Source organism: Musca autumnalis, unplaced genomic scaffold (assembly GCF_047663935.1).
Source record: "Musca autumnalis isolate F117 unplaced genomic scaffold, ASM4766393v1 scaffold_3, whole genome shotgun sequence".
Classification (NCBI taxonomy): domain Eukaryota; kingdom Metazoa; phylum Arthropoda; class Insecta; order Diptera; family Muscidae; genus Musca; species Musca autumnalis.
The window spans coordinates 84,334,795-84,347,327 of NW_027411866.1; the positions used below are offsets into that span (position 1 = coordinate 84,334,795).

The 12,533-nt window shown below is 33.0% G+C and overlaps 1 protein-coding gene across 4 annotated transcripts in view; it reads left to right on the forward strand.

The window, feature by feature from the left end:
* Positions 1-12,533, forward strand: part of Smr (nuclear receptor corepressor smrter) — a 239,828-nt gene that overhangs the window by 40,224 nt on the left and 187,071 nt on the right. For 3 of the 4 annotated variants that reach the window (XM_073972309.1, XM_073972312.1, XM_073972310.1), the window contains one exon: positions 9,084-10,332. In XM_073972309.1, coding sequence (XP_073828410.1) covers positions 9,947-10,332 — 386 coding nt within the window. In that variant the 5' untranslated portion in view covers positions 9,084-9,946. The remainder of the gene's footprint in view (positions 1-9,083; positions 10,333-12,533) is intronic. The other variant, XM_073972311.1, reaches the window with a different exon arrangement.

Genomic DNA, 12,533 nt, shown 5'->3' on the forward strand with positions numbered 1-12,533 from the left:
ACTTTGGAAAACTTTTTTTGCTTTAAAATAAAATCTTTATTATCAAATTAAATTTCCATATGAATGAAAGGCGTCTGTGATTCATAAGTTTAAATAAAAAACGAGATTATTTTAAACATAAAACAATGGAGATTGAATATATTATAAAATTTATTACTATTGCGGTTTCGTATGATAATCATCTCTCTATAATTTCTATATTCAAATACAAATCATGACTGAAGGCCAAATTGAAATAAAAGCCGCCAATGTATTTTTATCATCTCGATGCAGACACTCATATTATAAAGGTAATATAATTAGTAGACATCGGATTTTTGTATGTTTTTTATTTCTTATCCGATTGGACTCTAGGCGCTTTCAGGCCCAATATTTCGATATTTGGGGTCATATAAAAAACATGCAAATATGTATATGCAATAACAATGCAAAAATATATTTTTGGCCGAAAATCGCCGCCTAAAAAATCCGCCATCGATTTTCCCCCCTTGAGTTGAAACTAGTCTAATGCAACAAATTAAGACAAAGAAAATATTGAATTTTACATAAAATATTTGACAAATCGGTTACCCCCTTTTGTAAGCACCACTTTAGCGAAAACGTTTGTAGTGGAAAGGTGGACCGATATGGCCCATATTTGAACTTGATCTACGTTAGGAAAAAATATTGCGCACAAAGCAGACCGCCCGGCCGGCGCACAGTGGTTCAAAATCGTTTTTTCCTGGTCAAAATTCTGTAACATTTTAACGGATAGAGATATTTTCATAATACATACTTTTTTTTTTAAACAGATAATACAATCACCTTTAGGATAAATTATAGGATAAGTGCTCCGATCTTCGGCATCTTTCGTATTTGAGTTTAATTAACTCAAAATTACTGTAAAAAAATATGAAAATAATATCAAAAAAGCTTCAACAATACTCTCAGCTAACAATAAAAAAGAACAAATAAAATAAAGGTGGAAAAAAGCTGCCTTAGTATTTGTAATAAAGCATTGAAAAAATAGGGTTACCAGCCAAGTCGGACTATAGGAAAGGTTTGGAATTAAATGACTAACATTAAAATAAATAAATAATTCGAATATACAAATTTCGAATGATTTGTGATATAAATGCTAGTCTCCAAGCTTAGCCTTCGTCCACCCACTAAAAAACACCATTCAATATGCCTAATGATCGGTCTAACCACCCGTGAAACGTAGCATAGTGGTTGAATGTGTGGGACTTCGGTGGATTCCTAATTTTTCAATGTACCTATTAGGTCTAAATAGCTCAACTCGAAAGAGAATTAATTCAAATATCACTCTAAAAATGGCCTTCGCCTTAATAAGGCAAAACAAAAAAATGATTTCAGCATGAGCCAGGCTGGGATTCGAACCTGGGACCCCAACAACCAAGTGACACGGTTGCAGGCGTCTTAGCGTTCTAAGCCACCATCAACTTGTCAAAGATTCCGATGACAAATATTGGTGATCAAAATCTTCTGATACAGAAGAACAAATAAAATAAAGGTGGAAAAAAGCTGCCTTAGTATTTGTAATAAAGCATTGAAAAAATAGGGTTACCAGCCAAGTCGGACTATAGGAAAGGTTTGGAATTAAATGACTAACATTAAAATAAATAAATAATTCGAATATACAAATTTCGAATGATTTGTGATATAAATGCTAGTCTCCAAGCTTAGCCTTCGTCCACCCACTAAAAAACACCATTCAATATGCCTGATGATCGGTCTAACCACCCGTGAAACGTAGCATAGTGGTTGAATGTGTGGGACTTCGGTGGATTCCTAATTTTTCAATGTACCTATTAGGTCTAAATAGCTCAACTCGAAAGAGAATTAATTCAAATAACAATGTGTAAAATTTCATTAAGCTAAGACCATTTATTATAACTGAATTTAACTTTTTGTTAGTGAGCGTTTTTCACCATAACCGAAAATGCATGTCCCTTAAGAAAAAATAGTCGAGACGTCAACATAACATAAAAAAAAACTTTTGCAAAATTGTTGTTGTGTTCGCAGAGAATAGTCAAAAGAACACTTTAGAAAAATAAATTATTAAAAAATTATTTTAATTCTGGCCTTTTTGCCGATGCCGACTTTAGGGACAACAAAATGTAAAGTTTGCCAGAAGCCGGCATGGGGTGAAAAACACCCCATTTGCCCGTTATTTTTAGCTCAAAATTGTACAAAAATGTTAAATAAATACTTTAAAGTCTAATTTTCAAAAATAGTTTGATGAAAATTATGACTTTTTAGTGATTTTAGGCATGGTTTGAAGTGCGTACATTTGTGTCATGCCGGCAATTGGGTAATAGTTGCCGACTATAGAACCAACTAATTTATTTAAGCAATATATTTACAATTTCCTACTTTTATGATGCACAATTATTTGGAATATGAACTAATACTGTAAATACTACTGACCTTTCAAGTAATATATTTTATGTTAAAAACAAATCTAAAACGAACAATTTTAAATGAATTCCAAATGTTAACAAAATCTTTATTTTATTTATTTTTTGAAAGCAATATCGGTTAAAATATGAATTATTTGTGTAAAAGTAGGCTTTTTGTTATTTAAAATAATAAAAAAGGACATTAATATACTAAAATACAAGGTGTCGACAATTGGAACATGTGATGCCGACTACTAGCAAGAAAGCACTATTCTAACAAATTCGCAAATTTCACAAGTTTTTAAAGAAATAATTCAACATTTCTTTATGTCATCAGAAAGTAAACAAAATTTCGAAGCAAATAAGCTTTCTTTCATTGCAATTGGCCAAATTGTTTCGGAATGGCAAAGATTGAAGTTAGGCAAACTCTTAAAGTGCCGACTATCGGTGCACTTACCCGGTCAAATTCGGTCTGGTAGTTGCAGAGAAATTCAAGGCTAAAGTTAAACGTTTGAGTTTTTTTTATTATTTTTCATCAAAATATCAGTGTTTTTGTGTTTTTTATATCTTCCTATATATTAAAGATGGTCAAACGCCAATAAATAAATTATAAAAATACAAAAAAAAAAAAAAAAAACTAGAAGAAATGTCTAATTTTTTTTTAATTTTTTTTTTCACAAACTTTTAAAAAAACAATTACAAAAAAATTTAATTTTGCGGGTTAAGGATTGTTTGGCTGCCGGCTTTTTAAATAAAAAATCTGATGTTCTGATTTAAATTTCTTTATTTTCCAATATTTCGATTGGAACCTCCAATCATCTTCAGGGAATTGAAAGAGAGTTGTGGTAAGATTGCTGCCAAGTACTTTCTTCAACTAAAAGTTGTGAAAGTACTTGGCAGCAAACTTACCACAACTCTCTTTCAATTCCCTGAAGATGTTTGGAGGTTCCAATCGAAATATTGAAAAATAAAGAAATTTAAATCAGAACATCAGATTTTTTATTTAAAAAGCCTGCAGCCAAACAATCCTTAACCCGCAAAAATTTTACAAACAAGGCAAACGATACCCTCATCAAAATTTAATTTTTTCAAAAATTAAAAAATACTCCTTGGGTTTTCACAAAACTTATATAATTCGTATAAAAACCCATATAAAGTCAATAAATTTAAAAAAGTGGCAAACGGACGGAACTGGTCGGGTACAAGAGTATATATGGACTGAAAAACGAGACTCTCCGGCATCTTTCTGTGAAAACAGAACAATGTTCCATGTTGTTCCACAAAAGTTCTAGTCCACTAAATTTGCAATTTCATAAAATTTAGTACATGAGTAAGTTTCTGAACCACCGTGTGGCGGACAGACAGACATAGCTAAATCCAAATTGTTTGAATTGGATTTCGTCAAAATATACTTGAGAATTATTTGTTATAGAAAAGTTCGACTGCATTTATTCATCATTAGGGAAAGCACGCGTGACACGCAACTTGGCGTGCATATTGCAATAACGGGCGTGAAGATATAGCGGGTTATTTTGAATGAAAACTCCCCGTGAGTTATTTTTTTCACTTTCTCCTTTAAGTTGAAACGGCAGAGAGACAAAACTGACGGGTAAATCTCATTCAGAATAATCCCCATAGAGAAATTGGAGTGTATAAGGTTTTTGGAGAATACCCGCGTGTCTTGCAGTCTACATCTCAACGGTTTCTGATAACTTGTAAAAATATTGAAAATCTTTGTAATATATTTTTTCGAAGGAATTTGAATTCGAATCGTCTTAGAGGAACAGACTATTAATTTTTTTATTGTTTGATTTTTATTATGTATTTTTTGTGTGTCGTGAGATTGTCTTTTTTAATTAACACATTTCTTTTTCTGTGATATTAAATTCAACTTTTTGTTAATTTCATAATAGGCACCACCATGGAAATTTTCCATGATTTCGTTGAGTGTCCCGAACAGACTGACTTGACTGCCTGCCTGTCTCTGTGCCCCCTATTAATCCGGTTTTTTTCTTCTTCTTAATTATGCTAATGTCTGTCATGGACAACAATAAATAAATTGTATCTTCTGCTGCTTCTTCTTCTGCGTCTTTGTTGATTTCTTGAGAAATTAATTTTGTATCCTACCCGCATTTCATGATGGGTTTCATCATTGTTGGGTTGGTATGGCAATTTTGAGATGGGTTTGTCGTTGGCTGTCAGTTTTGTTGTTTTTGGGAAACTTAATCTGGTTATAATCTCTGATGTTCGTCGCAAGACGTTCGTTCTTTGTGTTCCATTTGTATTATTGTTGTGTTGCGTTTTATTTTTCTCCTTTGTAGAATATTTATATCATTAACCCACTTTTGATAGCTGCTGGTTGGGTTTTGTTGTTTTGCGGATTTTTTTTTTTGCAAACGTGCCAAACGTTTTTTTTTTCTTTCTTCTTGGCATTCAACGATAAGAGCTGATAATCTAAACTTTATTTTTGAATGCAATAAATTAGTAAACATTTGAAATGCTGATTTTAGAATGGTTTGCAAAGGGGGCAGATTTTTATTTATATTTCTTTTTGTTAATTTTGTAGCATGGAAAAAGGGACCAATCATGTCGGGAATATATAAACACCAAAAATATTTTTAACAGCGTAAAATAAAGTTGCGTGTTTATTGGATTTCCCAGAAAATCTCCTACATTTCCTCACATTAACGAATTTTTGTATTTATTATTGGGTTCATAACACAATTATGTGAAGAGGAGAAGAAAACATTCAGTCTTCCTTTTTTCCATCATTACATGGTGGTATTTGTTTCAATTTTTGTTGCTGGGTTTTGCTTGTTGTTAATACTACTGACGTCAATATAACAAAAAGGAAAAAAAGAACAAATATTTCGTGTGGCAACATAATTGGAATTTGTTATTTGTTGTGTGGAATTATTTGTGAAGGACATTTTAAGAGTATCGCCTCCCCCACGTAAGGGGAGGAAGGGAGCTTGCCAAACAAATTAAAACGTATTTTATTGCGTCGTTGCTTAGTAAAGGCCAAGACATTGAATAAAATATTTTGTTGTTGCTGTTGCTATATACACTAGGGCTATAATCAAAAAAAAAAAAAAAAAAAAACCACGCCAGTACCATGTGCGGAATATTGTCCTGATAACGAAAACGCGTGTTTTAGTTCGATTCGGTGAAAAAAGTTTCCGCGCCGACTGCGATTACTAAAGCCCTTTTGATATTTTTTCTATTTAAAAATTTAAATTTTCTTTGTTTGAATTAATATTTATAGAAAACAAACACGATTCTCACCGGCAAAGTCATTAAAAACAGTCTGCAACTTTCGCGAATTCGTTGCAAATGACCATATATTCTTGTGTCCGATAGGTATAATAAATATAAACATAAAATTGGCGAGTTTATAAAGAAAAACAAAAAATTTCAACATTGTCAAAGGTGCATTAAATGCTCTGAAATATCGCGATTTGTTAACAAATACGTCCAGAATGGTTTGATATTGGTTTGAAATTAGATTAAAACTATTAATTAGTTATTACGAAAAGCGTATATGTCATTAGAATAAATAAAATTAAATAATGCATTACTAAACTTCAATGCATTTGGTGCGGAAACTTTTTCGCGATAGAGAAAATATGACACCATATTTCATAGTAGTTTTTCATGCTCTACACGGCTATATGGTGGTATTTTTGATATTTGCAAAAATTGCAAAAAACTTATAACCCTAATATACACACATCCCTATATACATATGTATGTATGTATATTTGTGTATATAGCATTCCTTGTGTCACAATATCTTCCATCCATCTCATGGGGATTTAATTGATTGAAGAAAGTTGTCATCCCCTTATTTAGCTTGGATTGTTTCCAAAGAATACATTTCTTCTATGTATTGGAAAAGGCATGTCAAAGTTATCAGAAAATTTCAATGAAAATTCTCTTTTCTTTTTTTTTGGTTCTGTAATGTATTCTGAAATGAATTTCTTTTACTTTGCTGCGGTGGTGATGAGAAAATACTTTCTGTTACAAAGTTATACGAAAATGAAAAACTTTTATTTTGAAATCCCCAGGAAATCGATAACATGATGATGATCAAAGATACAATATTGCAAGTCATACTTTTTAACCTATTAAATGGGGAACACTTTGAAATTGGTATGTCACTTTGTCCCTAGAATTTATAATTTTAGGTAATTATCACAGGAGGATTGAAATAGAAGCATTAAGTATCATCTTAATTATACTCTGAATTAAAGCTGGTATATTAAGGAATTAAGACTAAATGCAAAATTTTTTAATGTTGGCTATTACAAGGCACGCGTGACACGCGACATGGCACGCAATGGGTTTCGTGTAACTCACGAATAATTACACTACCAAATTTAACATCTTGAACAATTTGTTCATCATTAGGCGAGGCATTCGTGACACGCATTTTGGGCCGCATATTGTCTTCTTCGAGAACTTCACTACGAAATTTTTGAACACTGAAATTTTAAAGAATTTTCAGTGAAAAAATATGTGAACTATTGCTTTTTGTATATAAAGCACGCGTGACACACATCATATGGAATTTGGGTTGGTCACGAATAATTACACGAGACACGCGTGACACTCATGTTGGTGTGCATAGTACCATCTGGAAATGTTTCTCTACAAAATTCTTAAGTACAGAGTACTGAGATTTTAAAGTTTTTTTATTCATCAACAACTTGATGACTCCAAGTTTTCATTGGAAAAATAAGTGAAATAATGATTTTTATATACAAAGCACGCGTGACACGTAGTTTATGGGATTCGGGTACCTCATAAAAAGTTAATCTACGAATTTCTTGATAAATATTTTTAAAATATATTTATTCATCATGAGGGGAGGCAAGCACGCCTAGTATCTTCATGAAAAGAAAAACATTGAAAGAGCATTGCAATTTTAAAGAATTTTTATCAAGGTCTTTATCCAAAGTCACAAGTAAAATATTGATTTTTATGGAAAAGACACGCATGGTTTCGAGTAGCTCACGAACAATTACTCAAGGAATATCATGAGCCCACATATGCCGTGCAACGAGGTTCGGTTAGTTCACGAAAAGTAACTCGACAAATTTCTTGAGAGGAATACCCTAAACATCTTTGAAATAAATACCATTAGCCAAGGCACGCGTGACACGCAATTCTGTGAGCACATTTTCTTCGTAAAAAAATTACTAGTAATTTCTTGAGCACTGAGATTTCTTGGGCATACTAAGCATCTTTGAAATATTTATGCATCATTAAGGATAGGCACTTTTGGCACGCAATTTGGTGGCTGGCGTAGTGTCTTCTTGAAAAGCTTCACTAGGAAATTTTTGAGTACTAAAATATAATAATTTTTTGAAATATTATAATTCATCTCCTTCGGTCCTTCTAAACGTCTTAAAATTTTTATGATATCATGGTTTTCGTAGAAGACACAATGAAACGAAATGTAATGTTTTGAGATCCAAGGCAAGCGTAAAACACAACATGGCTCTCGAAAATACTGACACGCAGTTTAGTGGCCGGCAAAGTGTTTTACTACGAAATTCTTGAGTTCTGAGAGTTTAAAGACTTTTGAAGTATTTTTCATAATCATCTGTCCTTTTAAACGACTTAAATCTTTTTTATGATGACCCGAAGTTTTCAGTTTTTTTCTGGAAACTCAAGTGAAGCGAAATGTAATGTTTTTATAGGCAAGGCACGCGTGACACGCAGCGTAGGTTCCGGTTAGCTCAATAAAAGTTAAGCGACAAATTTCTTGCGACTCGATATGTTAAACGACTTTGAAATATGTATTCATCATTGGGAGAGGCTAGCGTGACAAGTATTTTAGTGCGCATTGTGTCTTTTTGAAAAGTTTCTCTACAAAATTCTTGAACACCGAGATTTTTAAGGTATTTTTGTTCGTCAAGAAGTTTCCCTTTGTCAACTCTTAAATTTTCAATGGATAAATAAGTGAAATAACGCTTTATCATTGTTGTTGATGTGTTAAATAGTTTTTAAATAAACTAAATAGCGAGTTCGGTCAACATGGGATAAGTTTCGTTTTGTTCTTATGGAAAATACGAAAGAAACATTTGCAAACGTTTCATAATTTGTTTCCGTGCGCTACCTAGAAATTTGTGAATATTTAGAGCCCTTTTTCATAGACCGCTTGCTAAAGTTTTTAGAAGTCTCGTGGTCTTTGCCGAAATTTTCATTGTGTTGGTGGTGTTGGGACGTGGAGGGGTTATCATTATCCTGACCTCTCTCTACCTAACAAACCAAGAAAATTAGCCAAATTAAATGGGGACTAGTGCTAAGAAAAATTAAATTGAATATTTATTTTTATAACAACTTTTTTAATTCGTAAAAAAAATTAATAATGTTGTTTTCTTTCTATTTATTTTTAGATTCCCAACTACCGATTTGAAGTCCGAACCATAAAATGTCAACATATCCAAGGACTCTTCAAAGAAAACCATGAACACCAATTCAAGATTATAAAACAGGACAGTTCTGATATCTGCAACAAAAATCATTGCCCAATAATACCAATTAACCAAAAATTTTGTAAAGAAAAACGACGTGGTGTGATTGCTCGATACGAAAAAATTTTTATTTTTATAAAAACATATTTTTTCTTTTTTTTATTATTTAGTTATTTTTTATTTTCAATTTTCTTTGCAGGATGTGAAAATCTCCCATGATATCTCTCCAATTTTCTGAAAGTATCAAAAGAAATATTCAAATGCAATTCTTGAATACGGCAGAGGAAGAGAAATAAATAAAAAAAAAAATAAAAAAATGTGGAAATTATTAGTTTTACTAAAGAAAACTTGTGTTCTTTTTTTAAAATAAAAAAAATATAAAAAAATATAATTCTTCATAATATTAGAAAAAAAGAAGTAAGCTAATTAAATAAAAATAATTATCATATAATAATTAAAAAATATATCCATTAAAAAAGCCGCATCTTATAAAATCTAAAAAAAGAAGTGGTTCAAATATAAAGAAAATAAAAAAATAGTTTTAAGGCTTCAAGCTGAAAAAAAAAATTTGCAAAAGAAAAAAATTATTTAAGTGTAAGAAAATCGTTCTTTTGGAAAAATCATTTTCTAAATGTAAAAAATAAAGAAATATTTCGCAAAAATAATATTAAATATTATTCCTCAAATATTGAAAAAATTACGTCAGTGGAAAAATAGAAAAGTAATTAAAAAATTAAAGTAAGAAATTCAATGCCAAGTGGGAAAAAGCAGAGCAAAAAAAAAAAAAATATTTCACAAAAATGTGTTTTAATCATTGAAAAAAGGGAAAAAATAAGAGAACCCCCCTCAACATTTCTTAAGGCCACGCCACCCTCCATCACCATCACTGCATTACAACAGTAACAACATTTATTGAAAAAATTTACACAAAGTGTTTAAAAAATCCCCTAATCTTGCTACCGATACTGCTGCTACCCATAATGATGCTGAGGCTTAATACGTTGATAGAATAGAAGAAAAGCAAAACAACAACAAAATATTTTCTATGAATTTCGGCATGAAATGGAAGCAGCCATACGTTCATCAGTACAGGTTGGTGGTCCTCAGCCGCCACCTAATGGTGGTCAAAGTCAACAGCAACAACAACAACAGCAGCAGCAACAACAGCAGCAGCAGCATCAACATCACCAACATCAACAACAATTGCATCTCCATCATCATTTACAACAACAACAGCAGCAGCAGCAACAACAGCAACAGCAAAAACAATCTGCTGATAATGGACCTACGTCCCAACAGCAACAGCCGCCCTCACATCATTCACAGCAGCAGCATTCACAACAGTCTCAGCATCAGCAACAACAACAGCAGCAGCAACAAGCTGCCGCAAATATGTCAACCTATCAGCAACAGCAACGGATACCAGCTGGTGCATCACCAATTCATAGGTAAGTGTATTGAGTTGTTGTGACAACCCAACAAACATTTCGTTGGGTGTTTTCAATTAATAAAAATGATCAATATGATTTCCTTTTCCGCACCTTCAAGTACTGTCGACTAGGAGAGGGACTTGGGGACCTTGATCATACGTGTGTGTCCAAAATCTTCGTGAATATCAAATATCAAGAATTTTTTCACATCACTTATCCAAAGTTGTAGCTATTGTCTCGAGCTACATTTTCTCTGAACATAATGCTTAGAAAAACTTCGTTTTTCTTGGTTAAAAAGTCGTAAATGTAGAAAATGCACAATATTTTTACGTTTGTTTGTGTTTGATGTTTTGGCCTTTAGCATCCAAACCATTAAGATTTTCGATCCAATACTAAGACAAAAAATATAGCCAAGGCAATAGTTAAGAACTATCTAGTACATCGAAATGCTCCTTCAGGCTGCTTTGACCTTGTGGAAGAGCAAATTTTTCGTGAAAACAAAACTGCCTGAAGGAACGCTCATAAAGGTTTTTTCCTTCCATACTAATCTCCCCACCCTAATATACATAGTCGCATATGACACCAACGTATATGTTAGGGCATAAGTATGAGAATCTAAGAATATCTCCAATACAAGTTTAAGAAGCAGAAGACAGAAGTACATAGAATAGTTTTCAGGGTGACCGACCAAGCTCTTCCTACCTACTACACAAGTCCTCACCTTGTCCCACTCAAACGAAGCGAAGACGCCAAAGTTTTAAATTGCTTAGTCCAGAAATCACATTCTTATACTTCAGAATTCGTGAGAAATATGGGTAGTTCGGCTGTAGAAGATTTACAATGGTACAGATTAGTCTACACGATGCGTAGCGCTTGCCGCTTCCTATATGCCACGAATTCCGTGAAGTGGATTCAGGGGCAACCGAATCCAATCCAAACCGAAATTCCACTTTCTCCCATGCTTCCGTAAATACCCTTCCCCTATGGATCCCACAACCACCCTAATATCCATCCCTCCATTCTCCTTACAAGGGGTTGGACTAGTGATTGTCCAGCCAGATGATAGAAGATCTGGATACAGAAGCTCCAGCATTTTCAGTATGAGTTCCTTGCCACGGTAGGTGTAGGAACCAGTGTTGCCGAATTTGACGATTTATCGTCATTTTGACGATTTTTTGGCCCGAAATTGAAAAATGACGATTTGACGATTTTACGGTCCAAAATGACGATTTTTCACGTAAACCAGAATTGCATGCAATAAAAGGCGATAACTATATTTTGACCAAAATTTCACGATAGACTTTAAGGAAAACAATGTTCCAAACTCGATGTTATGAGCTTTTTTTTTAATGTATTATAGCAATTTCCAGATTTTAACTATAAGCTGTCATTCAAAACTGACAACGAGTACCCAGCTATACCTTGCTGCATTGCTGCAAACTCGATAACCATAGAGCGGTTATAAAGCGATATTTAAGAGAGATAGGGTTAGATTTATTGCTGTGGGTTGTATATTTTATGTTGTCAGTCTCATTAACAAAACTATCAGCGAAAAAATCGCATAAAACGGTAAACAAACCTAGTTTTAGACCATGTTGACGATTTTTTGACGAATTCCCAATTTTTGTTGACGATTTGACGATTTTTTTTGACGATTTCCGATCAATAACTGTCGGCAACGCTGGTGGGAACCCATGCTGGATAGTATTTCAGATATGGAGACCGCAGCAAGATTAGCCCTTAGCAAAGTTAATCAAGGCCATTAACTGTCTGAAAAAGTAAATATCTTGTTAAGACAGAGGATGGTTTTTTTCTTCTATAGAAAAAGTCATACTCATGTACCTGAGGAAAGTTGCGGCTAATGTCTCGGGCTACAATTTCTCTGAACATATCCCTAAGAAAAAACTTCGTTTTCATGGCCAAAAAGTCGAAAATGTAGAAAGTTCTCCGTATTTTGTCATCCTTAGGTTCCTGAGGAATTTTTTTCTATAGAAAAAACCATACTCAGGCTCCTGAGGAAATTTTTTCTATAGAAAAAACCCTTCTCAGTATCCCGGGGAAATTTCTACTATACAAAAAACAAAAAAAGGATGACAAAATATGTTGAACTTTCTACATTTTCGACGAAGAAACGAAGTTTTTTCTAAGTGATAGCTTCAGAGAAATTGTAGCCCGAGACATTAGCTGCAACCTTTCCTCAGTAACCTGAGTTTGGTTTT